This window comes from Oratosquilla oratoria, chromosome 18 (genome assembly GCF_046742065.1).
Source record: "Oratosquilla oratoria isolate Oo_2021 chromosome 18, ASM4674206v1, whole genome shotgun sequence".
Taxonomy (NCBI): domain Eukaryota; kingdom Metazoa; phylum Arthropoda; class Malacostraca; order Stomatopoda; family Squillidae; genus Oratosquilla; species Oratosquilla oratoria.
In genome coordinates this window covers 62,986,887-63,011,296 of record NC_134794.1, presented here as the reverse complement: position 1 = coordinate 63,011,296, position 24,410 = coordinate 62,986,887, and the positions used below count along the sequence as shown (strand labels likewise).

Genomic DNA, 24,410 nt, shown 5'->3' with positions numbered 1-24,410 from the left:
CTCCTTATTCAAATGTTTTGGCAGTTGTGGATAAGAGGCATAAGAGGGGCTGGAAGGCCTCGGACCAGCACCCTAAAGTTTGGGTTCTTTTAATGTGCGTGGATGTGGTACAGATGAGAGTAAAAGGGAAGAGATAGGTAGTATGTTTGTGAGAAGAAAGATGGATGTGTTGGCTTTGAGTGAAACTAAGCTGAAAGGGAAGGGCGATTGTAAGTTTTGGAGTGTAAGTGGGAGGTTATCAGGAGTGAAGAGAGGGCAAGGGAGGGAAGGGGTGGCTATACTAGTAAGTGAAGAGATAGGTAAGCGTGTAGTGGAGTGGAAGGAGTTTCCTCAAGGATAATGTGGATGAAGGTGAAACTGGGAAAGGAGATGTGGGTTTTTGTAAGTGCATACGGGCCTGGTAGTGAGAAGAATGTAGAAGAAAGGGAGGCCTTTTGGATAGATTTAAATGGATGCATAGAGGGTTTAGGGAGAAGTGTAAATGTAATAATACTGGGAGACCTTAATGCTAGGGTAGGAAAGGAGCCAATTGATGGAGTGGTTGGGAAATGTGGAGTTCCAGGAAAGAATCGTAGTGGAGAGTTGATGGTGGAAATGTGTCTAGAAAGAGAGTTGATGATAGCAAATACAGTGTTTCGGAAGAAAGTCAAGCGTAAGTACACATGGGAGAGGGTGGTGGAGGGAAAGGTGGTAGATAGAGCTTTAATGGACTATGTAGTGGTAAATAGGATTATGATAGGAAGAGTTAGGGATGTACATGTGCTAAGGGGAGAGGGTGGGGGAATATCAGATCATTTTCTGGTGGAAGGTAAGTTGAGAGTGGAGGACAGATGGAGGAAGAGGAAAGGGACAAAAGGTAGGGAGGTGCTTAGAGTGAACTCTTTAAACGAAGAGGAAAAGGAGAAGGAGTACAAGAGGAAGCTGAAGGAGGAGTGGGAGGGAGTGAAGGATAGAGTAGAGGTTGGTGTGGAGGAGGAATGGGGATGGTTCAAGGAGGGAGTCACAAAGTGTGCAAAGATGGTGTGTGGAACAAGAAGGTCAGGAGGAAATAGAAGGAAGGGTAGTGAATGGTGGGATGAGGAAATGAAGAAGGTTGTAGAAGAGAAGAAGCGAGCTTACACAGATTGGTTACAAAATAGGACGAGGGAGTCATATGAGACGTACAGGGAAAAGAAAGGAGAAGTAAAGAAAAAGGTAAAGGAGACAAAGAGGAGAGCAGATGTAAAATGGGGTAAGAGTATGACAGAAAATTTTGGAAGTAAAAAAAAGATGTTTTGGAAAGAAATTAAGAGAGGAAGAGGAGGCGAATCAAGTAGAGAAGAAAAGGTAAAAGATGCAGATGGAGAGATGATAATGGAGGAGAAGGCAGTAAGGGGAAGATGGGCAGAATATTTTAGGGAGTTGCTTAATGTTTGCGGACGACACTGCACTTGTGGCAGGATCGGAGGAGGGATTGAGGAAGTCGGTGACAGAGTTTGGGAGAGTGTGTGATAGAAGAAAGCTAAAGATAAATGTGGGTAAAAGTAAGGTGATGAGATGTACAAGGGGTGAAAGTGGCAGTAGACTGGAAGTGAGCATTAAGGGAGAGTGACTGGAGGAAGTGGATAGTTTTAGATACTTGGGTGCAAATGTGGCAGGGAAAGGTGGAGTGAAAGTGGAGGTAGAATGTAGATTGAGAGAAGCGAGTAAATGCCTTGGTGGATTAAAGAGTGTAATGAGGAATAGACATTTGGGAATGGATGCTAAGAGGAGACTGTATGAAGGAGTGATTGTGCCAACAGCACTGTATGGGGCAGAAACATGGAACATAAGAGAGGAAGAGAGAAGGAGTTTGAATGTGTTTGAGATGAGGTGTCTGAGAAGTATGATGGGGGTTACTAGGCTAGATAAAGTGAGAAATGAGGAGGTGAGGAGGAGAACAGGGATGGAAAAGGAGCTGGGAGATAGGGTTGATGAAAGAATATTAGGATGGTTTGGACACATGGAAAGAATGAGTGAAGAAAGACTAGTAAAAGAGGTGTGGAAGGCAGATGTGGAGGGAGTGAACATGAGGGGACGTCCTAGGATGAGGTGGATGGATGGGGTGAAGGGGGCTTTGGGGAAGAGGGGAATGTCTGTTGAGGAAGGACGGGAGAGGACAGAAGACGGGTGAATGGAGAATGGTTGTATATGGATGATGATGTGATTGCATGAGGTGGAATGGGCAGGTGGATGGGGGGTGAGGTAGTATGTGTAAGCAAAATTTGACGCAGCCCGAAGGGATTTCTCCCCGTCCTCTTCTTTTATGCAATGGGGGGATGGAGAGGGGGGGTCGCCGATTTAATGAAGCGGCCTTGCTGTGGATGTGCTGTGTCTTGCGACACTGCTTCTGACCCAGGGCAGTGGACAAGGTGCAGGGATGACCCGTCATTTAGGAGGTGCTAAGATAAGAGGGAGGGTGGAGGGGTGTGGAGTGTATTCAGGGATGGAATGGGTGGGAATGGTTTTATGCCTTTTTCTTTTTGGCTACCCCCCTTGTAAGGGGGAAAAAGCCTTGGTATATGTATGTATGTATGCTTAATGTGAAGGAGGATAGGGAGGGAAAGATAACTGCAGTGGGAAATGCTAAGAAAATGAGAGTGATGAGTGAGGAAAATGGAGGAGAAATAAGGAAGGGTGAAGTGAAGGCAGCAGTTAAGATGATGAAAGCAGGTAAGGCACCTGGTATGGATGGATGCCATGCAGAATGTCTTATAAAAGGAGGTATAGTGATGGTGGACTGGCTGGTGAGGTTATTTAATGTTTGCTGGAGAGAAGGTAGAGTGCCAGAGGACTGGAGGAGTGCTTGTATAGTTTCACTTTACAAGGGAAAGGGGGACAAGTGTGAATGTAGTAGTTTCAGAGGGATTAGCTTGTTAAGTGTAGTTGGGAAGGCTTATGGGAGGATCTTGATTGAGAGGATTAGGAGAGGAACAGAGGGAGTAATTGGTGAGGAACAGTGTGGGTTTAGGACAGGTAGAGGTTGTGTAGATCAGATTTTTGTGGTAAGATAGATATGTGAGAAAGCTATGGGAAAGGGGAAGGATGTTTTCTGGGCCTTTATGGATCTGGAAAAGGCTTACGACAGGGTAGACAGAAAGGCACTGTGGGAGGTTATGCGGATATACGGGATAGGAGGAAAGCTTCTCGGAGCTGTCAAGAGTTTTTATGAGAGTAGTAGAGCTTGTGTCAGGATTAGAAATGGAGAGAGTGAGTGGTTTGAGGTAAAGGTGGGACTTCGTCAGGGATGCGTTATGTCACCCTGGCTGTTCAACTTATACATGGATGGGGTGGTGCGAGAGGTGAATGCAAGGGTAGTGGGTCAGGGATTGGAGATGGTTAAGGAAAATGGAGAAAAGTGGGAGGTGAGCCAGCTGTTGTTTGCGGACGACACTGCGCTTGTGGCAGGATCGGAGGAGGGATTGAGGAAGTTGGTGACAGAGTTTGGGAGAGTGTGTGATAGAAGAAAGCTGAAGATAAATGTGGGTAAAAGTAAGGTGATGAGATGTACAAGGGGTGGAAGTGGCAGTAATCTGGAAGTGAGCATTAAGGGAGAGCAACTGGAGGAAGTGGAAAGTTTTAGATATTTGGGTGCAAATGTGGCAGGAAAAGGTGGAGTGAAAGTGGAGGTAGAATGTAGATTGAGAGAAGCGAGTAAATGCCTTGGTGGATTAAAGAGTGTAATGAAGAATAGAAATTTGGGAATGGATGCTAAGAGGAGACTGTATGAAGGAGTGATTGTGCCAACAGCGTTGTATGGGGCAGAAACATGGAACATAAGAGAGGAAGAGAGAAGGAGTTTGAATGTGTTTGAGATGAGGTGTCTGAGAAGTATGATGGGGGTTACTAGGCTAGATAAAGTGAGAAATGAGGAGGTGAGGAGGAGAACAGGGATGGAAAAGGAGCTGGGAGATAGGGTTGATGAAAGAATATTAGGATGGTTTGGACACATGGAAAGAATGAGTGAAGAAAGACTAGTAAAAGAGGTGTGGAAGGCAGATGTGGAGGGAGTGAACATGAGGGGACGTCCTAGGATGAGATGGATGGATGGGGTGAAGGGGGCTTTGGGGAAGAGGGGAATGTCTGTTGAGGAAGGACGGGAGAGGACAGAAGACGGGTGAATGGAGAATGGTTGTATATGGAAAATGTTGTGATGCATGAGGTGGAATGGACGGGGGAATGGGGGGTGAGGTAGTGTGTGTGAGCAAAAATTTTGACGCAGCCCGAAGGGATTTCTCCCCGTCCTCTCCTTTATATGGGGGGACGGAGAGGGGAGGTCGCCGATTTCATGAAGCGGCCTTGCTGTGGATGTGCTGTGTCTTGCGACACTGCTTCTGACCCAGGGCAGTGGACAGGGTGCAGGGATGACCCGTCATCTAGGAGGTGCTAAGATGGGAGGGAGGGTGGAGGGGTGTGGAGTGTTTTCGGGGATGGAATGGGTGGGAATGATTTTATGCCTTGTCCTTTTTGGCTACCTCCCTTGTAAGGGGAAAAAAGCCTTGGTATATGTATGTAAAATTTCTTATACATTTTCCAGATCATCACTGGTCCAGTTATGATTGCAGGTGACCATAAGTTTCATCCAGAATGTTTCATATGTGCCTCATGCTCCATGTTCATTGGGGATGGCGAATCATATGCATTAGTGGAACGGTCAAAATTATACTGGTAAGTTAAAAGATTGATAGTATAATACTTATAGTATTATAATAGTATAGTATAATACTTAACTCTCATACCCTTTACATAGTATACAGTATGTATTATATTTTGTGTAAATTGGACATTGCTACAGTATGAGTACTACACTATTTTTCAGTGTTACTACTGAGGAACTGTCACAACATTCTCGTATAATTGAAGATTACTTTCATTTTTAACTTTTACTATCCCTCTTTGAGGTAAAGGAGACCTTAGGTAGAGGGGGAATGTCTTTCAAACAGGGAAAAGTGAGGGCAAGATGTAGGTACGTACGAGTGGAGAATGGGTGATATTTTGACATGGCCCAAAGTATTTCATCTTGTCTGTTTTGTAAATTCTTGAGATGTAGTGTAGGAGTTGTTATTAAACTCTGTCTGGTGATAGACCCATCCTTGACTATGCAGTATAATTTTGGCGTCCATCCAGTAGAATGGATATTACTTCACCAGTGGTGGATGGGAGTGGAATAGGTGGGAGCGGGTGCTTGCTGTTGACTTGGCTACCTCCCGTATAAGGGGGAGAAGCCCTTGGTATATGGTATAGATAGAATCAGTACATAGGAGAATGGTCAAAATGATACAAAGACTTAGATATTTACTTTATGAAGACAGACATAGGCACCTTAACTTACACTCTGGAAAGACAAAGAATGTGGAGTGATCTAATAGAGGTATTCAAATGGGTCAAGGGCTTTAAGAAGCATGATGCAGGTTAGGACATCATATTAAGACAACAGGGTATGGCTGTAGTAATAATTTAGATTAGACAAATTTAGGTTTAACAAGGAAATAGGCAAGAACTGGTTTACCAATAGAATGGTTAACAAATGGAATAGACCTGGTAACCAAGTATTGAGTGCTGAAACTCTTGGTTGTTTTAAGAGAAATTAGATAACTTTATGGATATAGATGATAGGTGAAATGGACATGGAACTTCCTAGTGTGGGCCTTATGGTCTCTTGTAGTTTCCTTTATTCTTATGTTAGGTGGACGAGTAGGAAGGGTTGTCATGTAATGGAGCAATGGAGGTAAACTGGCTTTGGTTGTTGGGTCCTGCTATGGAGGTGCTGTATCATGCTACATTGTTTCTGACCCAGGTAGTGGCTAGGGGGACAGGGCTGGCCCTTCATCTGCAAGGAGGAGCTAAGCGAGAGGGAAAATAAATGGGTTATAGACAGGAGCCTTGGCTGGCCACACATATAAATGGGGGAAAGGGCCTTATTAGAACAGAAGAACATGCTTCAGATCAAGATCCAATTGGACCATACAAGGAATATGCTTGGTCTGAATAATTTTGAGATGTCTAGCTAAAAATAAGAAGTTATTTGTAATTATAGAAATGTTAGACCGTTATAGCTAGTTATCAATATAGTCACTAATTCTTTGCTACATTGTGCCAAGTTATAGAATGTGAAGATAAAGATTAAAACTATAAAGAGATGCCTATAGTATTTGTCATATGCATGTCTAAATTATTTTTTTAACTATACAATGTGTTTGTGACCACATTCTTGGGTGATTTATTCCACCAATTTACCACTCTTACTAAAGAAATGTTGCCTTATTTCAAGCCTTGCTCTATATTTCTTAATTTTGTAGCTATGACCCCTTGTTCTTTTATTTTCTAATACAAAAAAAATCAAAGTTGAGATTATCTATCCCTTTAAGTATTTAAAAAATCTGGATAAGGTTGGGATAAGAGAAATACAAGAGGACATGAAAAGAAACTCAAAAAGGATAATTATAGAAGAAATCTGAAAAAGAATAGTTTCCCACACAGAATGGTGGATATTTGGAACAAATTGGATGAGACAACAGTGTGTGCAAAAGCTATACAAGAATTTAAGAACAAACTTGATGCTGAAAGTTACAAAGACGGGTCACTATGAGTATAGTTCCCTTCCCGTATAATACAACTAGGTAAATAACTAAGGATGTAGATTTAGTTTTTTCAGTCTGTCTTCGTAAGTTAAGAGAGCAGTACTAGGAGATAGTTTAGTTGCTCTTCTTTGCACAAATTCCAGTAATAAGTCTATGTCTACTTGTAAACGAGACCATACTTGTACACAATATTTTAAAATAGGTCTTACCATTGCTGTACAGGGTGTTCAGGATAAATTTGACACTTTTTCAGAAAGGAAACAAAAAGTCATATCTTGGCCAAACATTGATGTATTCTCAAAATTCAAAATGCATCTCTTAGAGGATCTTTTGCCAAATACACCACAGCCCCCAGGTGGAACCTGAACTTGCAGCACACACGGCCTTGATGGTGTCCTTCGAGAGGTGCCTGAACACCAGTTTGATCCTGGCAGTCAGCTTGTACTTTGTGTTGCAGGTGGCATGATTGGTGTCTGTTTCAACTGTGCTCCACACATAATAGTCCATGGGGTTGGAGTCAGTCAAGTTGGGGGACCAGATTTTGGGACTGGTAAAGTTGTAGAAGTTCTCAGACAGCCACTTCTGGGTTTTTCCGGAGGTGTGACATGGAGCTGAGTCCTGCTGCCACACACATGGTCTTCTTGCAACCGCCCTCTCCACCCAGTGCTTGACAACAGTGGACAGCAACTCAATATAGCCATCTGAAGTGAATCTGAGTCCCTCTTCTAAGATGTGGGGTGGCATGATGTGGTCTTCACAGGAAACACAACCAAGACCATCACAGTTTGAGGGAACTTGGCCTTCATGAAGTGTGGGACTTTGTGTGGACTGTAGGTTAGCTACCTGTTGTTCTGCGTGTTATGCAACTGGTCCTGGCAGAAGTTCTTCTTGCCTGAGAAGAACCAGAGCATTCCTGGCTCGATTGGGTGTTTGACCTTGTTGAGGAGTTTCTGGGCTTTTGTAAGGTGGTTCCTTTGGTCCTTGGTGATGAGTTGTTGGCCCCTGCACCTCTTGTATGAGGAGTAGCAAAGCTCTTGGTTCAGCGCTTTCTTCATAGTCGCCAATCTGACGCCCATCTCTCTCGCCAAGGTCTGCATTGCCTTGCCCGGCTCTTCCCACACCTTTTTTTGCAGCTTCTCGACGAATTTCATTGTACGGACAGTCAGAACACTTGCCATGATCCTTCCTGCTAGCCACTGCTTCCACATTTCCGTCACAATTCTCCAGCTCATATCTCATGGCCTTCACGGTATTGAAGGAGCACTGAGCTGCAGCTAAGATTTCCGAATTTTTGAGTCCGATGCGAATCATCATGATACAGGTCATTCTCTCTCAATATTCTGGTGCTTTCCAATTGTCCATACGCACCACTAGTACACAGGATCAGCTATCCGTTGTACTTTACAGCTATTAAATCCTTCAAATGGTTCTGAAATGACAGAAGATAAAAAAATTATCAAATTTATCCCAAACACCCAGTATAACATGTTAATGTTACTTCTTTAGTTTTGTAATCAATATTATAGGATATAAAACCTAATGTTTTATTTGCTTTCTTATTTTCTTTGGTTATTGTATATGTATGCATTTTTTCTTTTTGCTACCCTCCATTAATGTCTTTACTGCTTCAATAACTCCACTTCTTCAACACAATAATATTCCTAAAGAGGGAAGTGTTGTTTATTAGCAATGGAATATAGATAAAATGGACATTAATCACGTGGCTTTTGTTTGCAGTGGTCTTTGTTATAAGCGACAGATGCAGCCTTTGACCAGGTCCACACCCTATGTCAAAAAACCTCATAGTATACAACTTATAGGTAAGAAAATTAATTACATCAAAGTTATTATTTGAGGAGCTATGATCTTCATGTCAGTATCACACATTTGGCAGAGATAGTTGAAGAAATAATCCAAAAACAAATAATGTAAACCTTTACTGCAGCAGACTCATTTTTACTTGTGTATTCACCTGTTTGTATTTACCAAATTGTAATATACAGAGAGAAGGATGCCTAGTCCTACCCCTGTCCTGTTTTTGTCACCTCTTACGACTCAAGTGGGAACACTTGGTGGCAGTATTCTTTTCCCCCATCACAGGGTTTGGCAAAAAAAGAAAATTAATATTCAGAGAAGTGGTACAGGACAGTATCAAGAGTGGGGGTGACAGCATAATGGAGGGACAGTTGAGGCATAATAAAGTATCATCATTTCTCTATGAATAGAGATTTCCTCTATCACAGATAAACTGATGTGTGGCTCTGGTCTGTAGGGGTGCCCTATATAGACCCTAAAGTATCAGCTGCATGCTACTTAGCAGGTTTTAACCCCACAATAACATTTAGCCAATACCCCAGACGGGTGTTACCGATTAAATGAAGCGGCCTTGCTGTGGATGTGCTGTGTCTTGCTACACTGCTTCTGACCCAGGGCAGTGGGTGAGATGCAGAAATGACACGTCATCCAGAAGGAGCCAAGATATAAGAGGGAGGGAGGGAGGTGAGTGGGAGTGGAGTATGTGGGGATGAAATAGATGGTAGTGGATTTTATGCCTTTGATTTTTTGCTATTTCCCTTGTAAGGGAAATGACCATTGGTATATGTATGTAATAGAAGGAAAGGAGCTAACTTCCCATATATATGTATATACAGACGCTCCTCAACTTACGTTTTAGTTACATTCCGAACGGCCGAACGTAAGTTGAAAATGAACGTAAGTTGTTACTGTACTATACATCCGTAAATTCTATTACCGTATCTTATAAAACACCCCTAAATCATTAATTATACACATAACATTGTAAAATAATAACATTAATTTCAAATAAATTAAATTCAAGCAACATAAATTGAGATGGTGGAGGAGGAGGATGAGGCAAGGCATGTTTAGTTTGTTGTTTGTGCAATGTAAACAATGGACGCAGCGTCATGCGCAAGTATCGTTTGAACTACGGAGAGCGCGCTAAACTAAAAAATTCACTCAAAAAAAAATTTACAATTTTTTTTTTACAGTCAGTTCAAACGTAAAATCGAAAAAACGTAAAACGAATGAATGTAAGTAGAGGAGCGTCTGTATGTGTGTATATATATATATATATATATATATATATATATATATATGTATATATGTATATATATATATATATATATTTATCAACCACAATACATTTTAATTCTAAGCCATCAACATCGAGAGAGACTCAAGGAGGTCAACATGCAGAAATTGAAATGTGGTATGGCCAAGGACTCGAACCTGGGCTAGCACATGACACGTGTTAGTGACTTAACTGATTGCCATCAAGATATATATATATATATATATATATATATATATATATATATATATACACACACACACACACACACACATATGAAAGGACATGAAACCTGATAAGCATATAAATAAAATATTCGAGGTCAATCAAAGTGGCATTTACTTATATGGATGAAGAAATGATAAAGAAAATACTAACTACACTAATAAGACCTAAACTTGAGTACGCAGCATCACTTTGGACACCCAGTACCAAAAAGAATATTAAGAAACTAGAAAGATTACAAAGAGCGACAACCAAACTAGCACCGACTCTCGCCGAACTAACATATGAGCAAAGAATATCCAAACTGAACCTACCAACTCTGGAACAAAGAAGAGACAGAGGAGATTTGCTGACTATCTACAGAATAATGAAAGGAATGGAAGTTTTAGACAGGAATGACCTGTTAGTGTGGGACAACGGTGAAACGAGAGGACACAGAAAAAAACTGAAAAAAGATAGTTATAGAAAAAACTTGAAAAGGAACAGTTTCCCACACAGAGCAATTAATACATGGAACAAATTAGACAACAAAACAGTATGTGCAAACACTATACAAGATTTTAAGATAAAACTTGATGCGGAGAGATGCAAAGACAGGTCACCACGAGCATAGTTCCCCTTCCATATATTACAACTAGGTAAATACACACACACATACATATACCAAAGGCTTTCCTCTTTACAAGGGAGGTAGCCAAAAACAAAGGCATAAAATCCACTCTCATCCATTCAATCTCCACATACTCCACTTCCATTCAATCCCTCCCCCCCCAACACAAAAATACTAAAGAAAGTAAGAATGAAGGATGATTGCAACTCATTACAACAAGACTTGGACAAGATCTGGAAATGGACTCAAAAGTGGGAAGTGAAATTCAATATCAAGAAATGTAGTATAATGGAATTTGGAAAAAGTAAAAACAGAATATCGAGAGATTATAAAATTGGTGAAGAAGAGGTCAAAAAAGTAAACTCGGAAAAAGACCTTGGAGTTATGATCAGCAAGGACATGACACCGAACAAACATAATAATAAAATAGTCGGAGAAACCTACAATTTATTGAGGTCACTAAAAGTGGCATTTGTCTATTTGGATGAGGAAATGATAAAAAGAAATTTAACTACACTAATAAGACCAAAACTCAAGTATGCAGTAACACTATGGACACCCAGTACCAAAAAGAATATAATTTTTTTTTAGAAAGAATACAAAGAGCAATAACAAAACTGGCACCAACTCTTTCCAAAATGACATATAAACAAAGACTGTCCAAATTAGAATTACCAACCCTGGAACAAAGAAGGGAAAGAGGAGACCTATCTATAGAATAATGAAAGGAATGGAAATCTTCGGTAAGAATGATATATTGAAATGGGACAATGGAAACACAAGAGAACACGAAAAGAAACTCAAAAAAGATAATTACATAAGAGATCTGAAAAAAATAGCTTCCCACACAGTGTGATAGATAACTGGAACAAATTAGACAAAGAAACATTGTGTGCAAACACTATTCAAGATTTTAAGAAAAAACTTGATGCTGAAAGATAGAAATACGGGTCACCACGAGCATAGCTCCCTTCCCGTATAATACAACTAGGTAAATACTTGCACCTCATGATGCCTATGTAGATGTCATCATACCGAAGTGATTAAAAAGTGTGTTTGTTTACACAATTAGAAAAAATTATACTATACAAATACTTTATTGATGTGTAAAGAAGTCTCAGAATGTGGTTAAGATTGTAGAAAGGATATATAAGAGCATGAGGAAGGTTTATAAGAGCATAAAATATGTAAGTAGGACAGGTACTATATATATTTTTAAACAGTAGAAGGTGATAGTGTGACAGTTTGTAATATTTTTTTCATTCTGTTCTATTGCCTATAAGCAATGATGCATAAGAAAGAAGTGGAGGAAAGGAGTGTGGAAGTGGTCGGAGTGGAGTGGAAAGCCCAAGGAGTGTGTTAGAAATTGAGGATCCACATGGGAATTATACAAGTTTCAGATATTGCAGGATGAGATGTGGAAGGCTGGAAGACAGGGAAAGGACAAGAGTGACGACAGCTGGACTGGGAGATCCCCAAGACTCGACCATGAAAGTTGACAACTAGACCAAACCTAATGTAGGATAGATGCTAGAAATTTTGTATACAGTATATTTAAAGCTGGTAGCTTTAGGAATATGCATGTGCCTTGGAGCTGTAAGCATGAGTTTAGGTTAACTATAGTAGTATTTTTGCATGGTAATGAATGCAGGAATGGTAGCTAGTAAGCATATGCATGTTATTAATGTAATGACATGACATCAACTGAGTAAAGGATGCATTTACGTAGAGTACAGGAATGCACAACTTAAAAAGTAAGATAGATACTGCCCTAAAATGGTAATTTTATGTTGTAGTCCAGACTAACGAGAATAGCAGAATATATCAAAACAACAGCATGACAACACCAAGTTCTTGTTACTGCCAGTATGGTGAAGCCAGTACAAGAATTTATTTTGACTTAGACTATTATGCCATTCAGACCATTTTGACCAGGTGTGGAGGGTTGTTTCCATGTGTATGTTAACCAAAAACCAGGCATGTTTAGCCAATTGGCTTAACATAGACAGTTTATTCCTTCATGTATGATGACAGAAAACCCAGTTGCAATGTTGGATTGAGCTGACGGAATTGACCAAGGTTGACAAGTCAGGGAAAATTTCCCCCCTGCACATTCAATGACCAGGATTTTTTACCACTCTGGAATAGATCCAAGGTACCTCCCTTGTAAAGGGGAAAAGGCCCTTGGTATATGTATGTATGTATAGATCCTAGGAGCTGCAGGCTTCAGCCCAGTCACGGCATGTGATTATAATGGAATCATGGCAAGTTAAGCCTACCTGTTGCCATATATCTAGGTATGACACAAGGCTATCTTAGTTCAATCAATTCAGTTGTTGCCTCAAGATTCACCATGAGGAAAACCCACAGTGGCTAGCAACAGTCCTCGGAACATCCCACAGGTCTCCTTGGGAAGATACAGTTGTTTTCTGAGTTGTATCAATGTGGGAATGTTTGTGTCACATGCTAAAAATTGTAGAAAGAGTAGAGCCATCATCAGTTGTCAGCAATGTTCCCTCTAAGCTGTGCACATGTGTGCACACACATATGTTTTCAACTAGGGCACATAAAGAAAAAATGTGCACACACAAGGTTTTCAAATGATATTAAAATCCATTTAATAAAGAAGTTTAACCCAAACATTAACTTATAAATTCTCTAAAAATATGATAACTTGCCGTCAAACCGATAATTGCCTTTTTTCCCCTTTTCTAACTCTAGTGCATCCATTGCAAACAAAATGACTTTGACACCTGGCTGGAGTATAGAAATTGTTTGAAAACATTTATAAACAATTTTCACACTCCAGCCAGGCACAGCATTTAGTGTTGGTTCAGTTGTTGAATTGCCAAGTTGTTCACTGATTAGTGTAGTTTTATAAATTTGCCAAATAAGTAAAAAGCATTCTTTAACTATCAAAATTTCAAAGAACTGTTGACCCATGTTGAATTTTAACCCCTTCGATACGATGACGCCTACGTAGGCATCATGAGGAGCAAGTGAGTACACGAGGATGCCGATGTCGGCATCTTGACTATATTTATTGTAGTTGTACCTGCGTGACCCCCATACTCTGTAAACTGGCTTCATCATATTTTCTATGGTTATCAAAATTCACGGGTGAAAGAGAACGAGCAACACAGCGGTAACTTTATTTTTTATAATGCGAGTATTATGATGCAACATCGCACGTAGTGAAGGGGTTAAGGAAACAAAGGGTGTGAAGCAAAGACAAAGTACTAGCAGCTTTAAAAGAGAATGGCTATATGAAATAGTGAAAACTGCTTCACCAAAAGCTCATGAGTTGATAAACATTCAGCTGCATGAAATATTTACCTAAGATGCTTCAGCTAGAGTTGTTTGTATTTATTGTCGTGATGCAAAGATTTCTGGGGTGTTTTCTAATGGAAAGAAGTTTGAGACCACTTGGAATCTGGACTTTTTAACAAATAAAATACATTTAAATGGGGTACACAAACTTGGGCAATAAAATCATTCATTGCTAGCTTCAGGAATATTGGCTATGCTACTGGAAAGTTGGGGTCACAGAGAGCGAAATCTGTTGAATCCAGATCAGATTAAAGTTTTTATTGACAGTGTCTTAGCTTTTAATATGAATAACTTGTTACATTCAGTTCAGCATATCAATGAACATATAGAAAAGTATGTTGAACTTCCAGACAGCTGGTGAAGCAGGAATTATGCGCTTGAATTTCTAGAAACAATTAATTTAATTGTTGAAAATTACATGCTTAAGCAAATTGCATCTGCAAATTTTCACACCTTAACCATTGATGAAAGCACTAATATAAATACTAACAAATGTCTTATTCTCTATTTCATATCAAGGCCCAAAGATTGTACATACATACATACATACATATACCAAGGCTTTTTCCCCTTCCAAGGGAGGTAGCCACAAAGGGAAAGGCATAAAAACACTCCCACCCATTTCATCCCTAAATACACTCCACACCCCTCCCACCCTTCCTCTCATCTGAGCACCATCTGGATGACGGGTCATCCCTGAACCCTGCCCACCGCCCTGGGTCAGAAGCAGTGTCGCAAGACACAGTACATCCACAGCAAGGCCGCTTCATTTAATTGTAATGAATATAAAACATATTTAATTGTAATGATTGTAATGAATATAAAACATATTTTGGAGGAATAAGACTTGTGATGCCTCCTTCATTGTGTTAGCTATTAAACAGATTTATCAAGAAAAGAAAGTTGATCTCCAAAAAATGGTGATGTTTGTCTCTGATGAAGCCTCAGAGATGCTGGGCAAAGATAACAGTGTTGCTGCAAAACTTAAATTAGAAGTTCCACGGGAGAGGACAGAAGATAGGGGTGAATGGAGAATGGTTGTGTATGGATGATGATGTGATGCATGAGGTGGAATGGGCGGGGGGATGGGGGGTGAGGTGGTATGTGTGAGCAAAATTTGACGCAAACCGAAGGGATTTCTCCCCGTCTTCTCCTTTTTTGCATGGGGGGGGTCGCCAATTTAATGAAGCGGCCTTGCTGTGGATGTGCTGTGTCTTGCGACACTGCTTCTGACCCAGGGCAGTGGACAAGGTGCAGGGATGACCCGTCATCCAGGAGGTGCTAAGATAAGAGGGAGGGTGGAGGGGTGTGGAGTGTATTCAGGGATGGAATGGGTGGGAATGATTTTATGCCTTTTTCTTTTTGGCTACCTCCCTTGTAAGGGGGAAAAAGCCTTGGTATATGTATGTATGTAGAAGTTCCACATCTTATACATCAAAACTGTGTGGGTCACCATGAGGATCTGGGGATCTCTAATACTTGGAAGGAAATTAAACTAATAGTGATAAGAGCTGAATTTAAAGAAATTGTTAAGGCATCTGAAAATGAAGTTATTGCCTTCAGACACCTCAGTGAAGTGCATTGGCTATTCATTTTGCATTACGGGCAATTATAAGAAACTATGGAGAACTGATTACATATTTTGAAAAAGACAGATAAAATGATCCCATGGTCAGTTATTGTCACAACAAATTAACTAATGTGACATTCAAGGTAGCTCTTTATGCTCTAAGTGATGTCTTTGAGGAAATGGCATCTGTGCAAAATCTTACAAAGGAGTAACTTGACACCACTAGACATTACTTAGAAGGTGATGCTTGCTGGAGTGAGAGAGTAAATGCTTTACTTAAACAAGAAGAGGCTGAAGTATTAGATACTTGGCCCCCGTTGAATTTTATAAATAGTTTCTGTGCCCATATAGAAGACCAATTCCCTGAGAATAAGGTACAAGAATGGGCAGCATTTGATATCCTCTCTATCTCATGTTATGATTTCTCATTTGGTAGTGAACATATTAATGCCCTTTGTCTTAAATATCATGATTTTCTGGCTGATACTCCAGAAATAGTCAGTTTAATGATTTCAGGTTTTCTGTACAAATTTTTTTTTTTCTTATCAAATTTTACGCAAATGGTATTTGTTCTTCAGAATGAAGAGTTCTGTGGTTTGACAAAGTTGATGGATATTGGAGGAGCCTTTCTTCTAGTGCAGAATGAAATAACGAACTTAGAAATAATTTAGGAGAATGTCATTTGGGTATGCTTATGAAAGTGAAAAGCTACTTATTATATGGAAATTCAATTAATTTAGATGTGTATAGAGTCAGTGAATGCCAGAGGCAGAGGAGAGAAAAAATAAAGGAATAGAATCTACAATTATTCATAGGATTAGTAATAGGCATAACATAAATGTTTAACAAGGTGAGAATGGGTAATGGTCTTATTTTATTATGTATGTTTAGAGGTATTTGAAAAGTTAGAAAGTTTAAATAAAGGTAATCAGTCATTAGTGTTATTTTTTAACTTTATTTCTTATTATTAATCAGAGATATATCAAATGCATATTTAATATTTATGTTAGTTCTGTGATTGTTGTCATATAATATCATTGGTGGCAGCGGCGTACCTAGCATAAGCGCCACCTGGGACAGATTTTTATTTGGCCGCCCCTTAAAAGTTTAATCACACATCAAAATGGCAAAAAACAGAATAATACAGGTATATAGGTATGCAAAATAAAAAGACAAACTGTAGCAAAGTTACTAATGTTTGAATATTAATTTGTTGGGTCACCATAAAATGCCACCCCCAAAATTGTCCTGCCTTGAGTGGACCCCCCCCCCCCTTGGTATGCCACTGCTTGGTGGAGGTAATATGTAATACAAACTTACAAATTGTGTGTATTTGCTTAAATGATCAGATAGTGACTCACATGGATGCACACATATTTTTCAGAGAAGGCAAAGTTTGTGCACAAGCAAATTTCTGTACACATTCACAGCAAAAAATTCTCAGCTCCCCATATGTGAAAAAGTTTAAGAAATATAGATGAAATTGATATAGAGAGTTCATGGGTCCATTACAGAGATGGAGTGTCAGCCCTTCAGGACTGTACCTCCTAATGGAGGTGAAGAGGTAGTGCTGTAAATTGTTTTTAGAATGCAAATTAACAGATGACAAATATTTTTGTTAAAAAGTCCCTCAAAAAGTACTTTTGAGATAATATTTGGGTTAAACATGGTTTTCATGAAAATAGATAACATTACAAAAGAAAAATGCAAAGTTGTACTTGGGCTTGGTGGTTACTCTTTAATAACACTGGTTTACTTTGTGATGGATGGGAGAAAGAAAATAGCATACAGATTCATTCCATCAAGTTACTCGCATTTGAGGAGGATAAAGCTGGAAGATAAACATTGAAAAAAAATTATGTACCCATTGAAATGCCTGGAATATTATTCATATGTATTAATGGTTAAGGTTTTATGACAGTTTTATAGTTATGACTTGTTTCAACAGAGTTGCCTGCAAAAACAGATTGTCAGCGCAGAATAAAACTCAGCGTTGATTCTCGCAAGACCTTCTCACTCTCAGGGCTCAACAATTGCCGGGGCCTTCGAATTGCAGAGTATGTTCTCTTGATTTGCTGTAGTTTTACTGCATTTTGTAACTTAGAGCCCAAACATTCCTATACATAACTTTAAATACTAGTCACTTTATAGTATGTACCCTTTCCCTTATGTGTTATGTTTACCAGATGGATTTGTTTTATTGAATGATATACTAACAATCATAGTTGTTACCTTGAGTTCCACTGACTGGAGATATGCAGACCCACAGCATCTGGCAGTGATCCATGGACCCTCCCATAGATCTCTGGCTAGAAACATTGAACTGTTGTCTGTGTTGTCTGGGCTGCTTCTTTGTCACCGGCTTATAATGATAGGAGGAGAGGAGAAGTCACAGGTTCTCATCTCTCAGTGTTCAGGTCATCTTCCATCACTAGAACTATATCAGTATATGTCCAGCCACAGAAACCAAGTGCTGTAGATACAGTTGTCACACAGAAGATACCAAACCACTCATTCTACATTGCCCCACCCAAGCCTTATCCAGACAACACAATATTTCTTCATTGAGTGACCTATGGGCCAATCTAGTGGCTGTGCTGTTTACCTGGGAGCTGTGAGTTTTCTGCTAGACCAGGGGCAACAGATTGACTGATTAATTGTCAAATTGTTATTCACTTTTATTTCCAACTATTGTAGGGGACATGTTAAAACCACAAATATACATATCTTACCTCAAGGAATACTTAAAGTAATAGACTATTTTTTCTCGAGATTTTTTATTGGGAAAGATGAGACAGAGGTGTCTCTTTTGCTGATGTGACTAATTCCTTGACCTATGTTTCCAGTGTTCCTTCACTGAAAGAAAGAATACGGCAGTGAGTATTAAGTGTTATGTAAAACTTGCTTAAGTATTTGGCACTGTTTAGTACTGATTGTAGTTGTATTCTAGCATGCTTAGTGTTTGTGTATCTGATATTTTAAGCAATATGCCCCTTATAAGTTCAAGATTGATTAGCGTGTGTGTGTGAAAATGTCAGCATTGTAATTTTGCACTGTTTGAAGCATTGCATGATTTTTGTGAGGGTGTATCATTTCAGCACATTGTAGTACATTAATGCTCAGTGGTGGATCTACTTTGATGTAAATGAAGGTTGAACTTCAGGGTTTCTAATCCCTGAGGGGCCCAGAAGTAATTTACAAGCAACTTTTTCATGACATGGTTGCAAAGGGACCCCCCATAACACAAAACAACCCTCAGGGTTCTAGAAATGTAGGTCTGCCACTGTTTTTGCTTATGCACCAATCAACATATGTATCACCAAACAGTATTTCAGATTACTTACACAACATTACTTCTGCAGTGGTAGGTTTGGATTGCGTCACTTTTCGCTCATATGTCACGGTTTCTTGATTTCCAGATGCAGGTGATGGCTTTGGTGTAGTTAATTGATTTTATCTTGTATTTGCTATATTATAAATTGCAGTATAGACTCCATTCTTTTCATTTTAGGAAATAGATTAAATTATCACTTTTATTACCCAAGAATGTGTGTATACACATAATATCCATTTGTATGCTTATTTACCATATGTGCTCATGTATGAATATATTAAATGTATGAGTTTCATGCACTCACTAGTAAAGGATCTTTAATAAAATCCCTATAACCCAGAGTCTTACAATGCTCTCTCAAGAACATTCTTTCATGAGTACAGATTAGTCTTGGTTAGAGACGAAAAAAAAAAAATGCTGAAACATCCTTTGTTTTAACTGTTTCCCCTTCCCTCTTTTTCCAAACATGACTTTACCACCACTCACAGTAACTTGATTCCTTTGAAAAAAAATTGTAAAATATGTCTTGTAATTTTGGGAGCTTGATGATTTTTTTTTTTTTTTTTTTTCTCTCTCTTTTCTTCTTCTTCTTCTTCTTCTTCTTCTTCTTCTTCCTCTTCTTCTTCTTCTTCTTTTTCTTCTTCTTCTGTGGTAGATTACGTCTTCTAGGAGGTCTAGATGCTAACATTCTTCTTCTTCTTTTTCTTCTTCTTCTCCTCCTCCTCCTCCTCCTCCTCCTCCTCCTCTTCTTCTTCTTCTTCTTCATTTCTTTGTGATCATGATGTCCCTAATCAACCTTTCCAATTTAATTTTAATGGCTATGTATTCATAAAGGACAGTTGATCTTTGCCACTTGCTCTAATTATTGATAATTTTGGTGCAGGCTTGACCCAGCAGCTGATTTAATGTCACTGCATATTGGTGATCGAATTTTGGAAGTTAATGGTCGGCCAGTTCAAGAGCATTGCATTGACGAGATTGAATCACTCATAACTTGTTCACAAAGCTCTTTGCAGGTTAGTAGTTTATATCATCTGTATTGTCACCTGTTTGTATTTTTGTTTTGTTTGAAAAATCATATTTCCACCTGTTAAGTAACTAGAATTCATATACAAATCTAGGACTTCTTTTTAATGGTTAGCAGATATCCAGGTAATTAGGACATTTTCTGCCTAGAATCCTTATACCAGAAGAATTATGAGATTTATTTTGTCATTGGGCATGAATTAATGTGAAGATTTCCAGTTCTCAGGTGCCAAGATGGGAGGGAGGGAGGAGGGTGGAGGGGAGTGGAATATATGGGAAATGAAATGGGTGGGAGTGATTTTTATGTCTTTCTTTTTGGCTACCCCCCCATGTAAGGGGGAAAAAGCCTTTGGTATATGATATATATAGATGTTTAGTACACCCTTTTATCCCATATGAATAATTTATTTTAAAGTCTAAAGTCTGAAATGTCTCGACTCACTTTCTAGCTGACCATTGAACATGACCCAGAGACAGTGTCTTCTAGACGACAAAGTTTCCCATTTGTGTCAGCTTGTCAGGACCACAGAGAAACCACCTTGCACAGAGAACGGGACAAGGATGGTAAATAATATTGTATATTTTAAGCACTTTTATAGACATAAGGTCTCCAGAATAGGTGAATTTTCTTGTTTCTGGGTAGCAGGGTCAAAGGCCTCAAGGACAAATGCTCCTGACCTTAGTCTCAGAACTGAGTGAGCAGTAAATGTTATCTTATGATTTTGGTGATTGTGTCCAAGGCCACCTCAGTACCATTAAATTTCTCCCTCTATTATGGAACTTGCTTTGCTTTGGTTGTGGAAAATGAAGCTAAGACCCAGTATTAAATCCCAAAATATTTCCTGATTATAATCAGGAATTATTAGAAAATTCATATGAATATTTCAAAACGAATTAGTTTTTATCGAAATTTTACTTTATTATCTAATGCAGTAGTTGAAATGAAAATGAAATATTTGTGCAAAATCTATTTCAATCAATTTAAGGATTATTTTTGTTGTAGATGTGTGTGTGTGCAAATGTAATGTATGTGGGGAAAACAGTCATGAAAGAAATGCACAGGAAAGGAAGGTATAATTTTTCAAAGGTACACTTTGACAAACTAAAAAAAAAAAAGAAAATGCAGACTGGAGGAAGTTTTATGAAACTGGTGGGGGAAAAGAATGCTGCCAACATGTATTCCCACTTGGATCATAAGAGGCGAGAAAAACGGAATGGGGATTGGGACCAGGCTTCCTTCTCCCTGTAGCCCCACAGGGGACATTCCTAAAAAGAGTAAAGGCATAAGAGGGTCTAGGAGTTTTCCAACCAGCACCCCAAGGTTTGGGTCTTTTAATGTGCATGGATGTGGTACAGATGAGAGTAAAAGGGAAGAGATAGGTAGTATGTTTGTGAGAAGAAAGATGGATGTGTTGGCTTTGAGTGAAACTAAGTAGAGAGGGAAGGGCAAGTGTGAGTTTGGGGGTGTAATTGGGAGGCATTCAGGAGTGAAGAGAGGGAGAGAAGGGGTGTCTATACCAGTAAGTGAAGAGATAAGTAAACGTGTAGTGGGGTGGAAAGAGGTTTCCTCAAGGATAATGTGGATAAAGGTGAAACTGGGAAAGGAGATGTGGGTTTTTGTAAGTGCATATGGGCCTGGTAGTGAGAAGAGTGTAGAAGAAAGGGAGGCTTTTTGGATAAATTTAAATGAGTGTGTAGAGGGATTAGGGAGGAACGTCAATGTAGTAGTATTGGGTGACCTTAATGTTAGGGTAGGAAAAGAACCAATTGATGGAGTGGTTGGGAAATGCGGAGTTCCAGGAAAGAATTGTGGTGGAGAGTTGATAGTGGAGATGTGTCTAGAGAGTTGATGATAACAAATACAGTGTTTCGGAAGAAAATCAAGCATAAGTACACATGGGAGAGGGTAGTAGATAGAGCGTTAATGGACTATGTAGTGGTAGAGTATAATAGGAAGAATTAAGGATGTACATGTGCTAAGGGGAGAGGGTGGGGGAATATCAGATAATTTTTTGTGGAAGGTAAGTTGAGAGTGGAGGATAGATGGAGGAGGAAAAGGACAAAAGGTAGTAGGTGCTAGCTGTTCAACTTATACTTGGATGGAGTGGTGCGAGAGGTAAATGCAAGGGTGGTGGATCAGGGATTGGAGATGTTTAAAGAAAATGGAGAAAAGTGGGAGGTGAGCCAGCTGTTGTTTGCAGACGACACTGCACTTGTAGCAGGAGCAGAGGAGGGATTGAGGAAGTTGGTGACAGAGTTTGGGAGAGCGTGTGAAAGAAGAAATTTGAAGATAAATGTGGGTAAAAGTAAGGTGATGAGATGTACAAGGGGTGAAAGTGGCAGCAGACTGGAAATGAGCATTAAGGGAGAGCAACTGGAGGAAGTGGATAGTTTTAAATACTTGGGTGCAAATGTGGCAGGAAAGGGTGGAGTGGAGGTGGAGGTAGAATGTAGATTGAGAGAAGCGAGAAAATGACTTGGTGGTTTAAAAAGTGTAATGAGGAATAGACATTTGGGAATGGATGATAAGAGGAGATTGTATGAAGGAGTGATTGTGCCAACAGCACTGTATGGGGCAGAAACATGGAACATAAGAGAGGAAGAGAGAAGGAGTTTGAATGTGTTTGAGATGAGGTGTCTGAGAAGTATGATGGGGGTTACTAGGCTGGATAGAGTGAGGAATGAGGAGGTGAGGAGGAGAACAGGGGTGGTAAGGGAATTGGGAGATAGGGTTGATGAAAGAGTATTGGGATGGTTTGGACACATGGAAAGAAAGAATGAAGAAAGACTAGTAAAAGAGGTATGGAAGGCAGATGTGGAGGGAGTGAACATAAAGGGACGTCCTAGGATGAGGTGGATCGATGGGGTGAAGGGGAAAGAGGGGAATGTCTGTTGAGGAAGGACGGGAGAGGACAGAAGACAGGGGTGATTGGAGAATGGTTGTATATGGATGATGTTGTGATTGCATGAGGTGGAATGGGTGGGGGGATGGGGGGTGAGGTAGTATGTGTAAGCAAAATTTGACGCAGCCCGAAAGGATTTCTCCTCGTCTTTTCCTTTTATGCATTTGGGGATGTAGAGGGGGGTCGCCGATTTAATGAAGCGGCCTTGCTGTGGATGTGCTGTGTCTTGCGACACTACCTCTTACCCAGGGCAGTGGACAAGGTGCAGGGATGACCTGTCATCCAGGAGGTGCTAAGATGAGGGAGGGTGGAGGGGAGTGGAGTGTATTTAGGGATGGAATGGGTGGGAATGATTTTATGTCTTTTCCTTTTTGGCTACCTCCCTTGTAAGGGGGAAAAAGCCTTGGTATATGTATGTATGTAAAAGCATATTAAGTTTGTAGTACATGATCTTCCACTTCTAAATCCAAATTGCTTGGGTTTTAGTAAATTGTTCTCTTCCAAGTGTTTAATCCATTTATCTTTAATAACTTTTGCATATTTTTGCAATTGTGCTGGTAAGGGATACCGGTATATAGTTTGTTGGATTTTCTTTATCTCCTCCATTGTATAGTGGTACAATATTTGCATTTTTCCAATCTTGTGGTACTTTTCCTTCTTTGAGTGAGAAGTCAGTTATCTTGTGTATTTTATCTGTAATTTCATCAATACATTCAATATCCAGTTCACTATTCCGTCGGGCCCATATGACTTTCTGATGCCAAGGTTCTTTATTTGGTCCCTTATTTCTTTCTGTGTCACTGTTATTTCTTTCATTTTGGGGGATCCTTCTTGCTGTCCTTCATTCCACATTTGTGAGCTTTCAATTGTAAATACAGAACTAAAGTGTCTGGTCATTACTTCAGCCATTTCTATATCTTCAATATATTCTTGATTTCCTTCATGCAGTTTCACTATTTCATGTTTGTCTTTTAGTTTATCGTTTACATGTCTGTAAAATGAAGCTCGCTGGCTGAGCAGGTTAGGGCGTTGTTACTTGTGGCGAAGGTCGAGATAAAGGCGGTTCGAATCCTGCCACTGGCGAAGTTGAACCAAGGGCATGGTTCATTAAATTCCACTCTAGCTTGCCTAGTAACCCCCATCATACTTCTCAGACACCTCACTCTCAAACACATTCAAACTCCTCTCTTCCTCTCTTATGTTCCATGTTTCTGCCCCATACAATGCTGTTAGCACAATCACTCCTTCATACAGTCTCCTCTTAGCATCCATTCCCAAATGTCTATTCCTCATTATATTTTTTAATCCACCAAGGCATTTACTTGCTTCTCTCAATCTACATTCTACCTCCACCTTCACTCCACCTTTTCCTGCCACATTTGCACCCAAATATCTAAAACTATCCACTTCCTCCTCCCACTTTTCTCCATTTTCTTTAACCATCTCCAATCCCTGACCCACTACCCTTGCATTTACCTCTTGCACTACCCCATCCATGTATAAGTTGAACAGCCAGGGCAACATAATGCATCCTTGAGGAAGACCCACCTTTACCTCGAATCACTCACTCTCTCCATTTCTAATCCTGACACAAGCTCTACTACTCACTTTTTTTATACCAACACTTTATGTAAACCCTTTTTTGTTTCTGCTTAGGTATATGTTTGTCTGTTCCCTCCTTGTATTTTTCATTAAAAATGTTCCATTTCTCTTCCATCA

The 24,410-nt window shown here is 39.7% G+C and overlaps 1 protein-coding gene across 2 annotated transcripts in view; it reads left to right on the top strand.

The window, feature by feature from the left end:
- The window catches only part of LIMK1 (LIM domain kinase 1), a 52,740-nt gene that overhangs the window by 3,733 nt on the left and 24,597 nt on the right, over positions 1-24,410 (top strand). The window contains exons 4-9 of one of the 2 annotated variants that reach the window (XM_076202269.1): positions 4,556-4,686; positions 8,337-8,419; positions 17,377-17,485; positions 18,275-18,304; positions 19,646-19,778; positions 20,238-20,352. In XM_076202269.1, coding sequence (XP_076058384.1) covers positions 4,556-4,686; positions 8,337-8,419; positions 17,377-17,485; positions 18,275-18,304; positions 19,646-19,778; positions 20,238-20,352 — 601 coding nt within the window. The remainder of the gene's footprint in view (positions 1-4,555; positions 4,687-8,336; positions 8,420-17,376; positions 17,486-18,274; positions 18,305-19,645; positions 19,779-20,237; positions 20,353-24,410) is intronic. The other variant, XM_076202270.1, reaches the window with a different exon arrangement.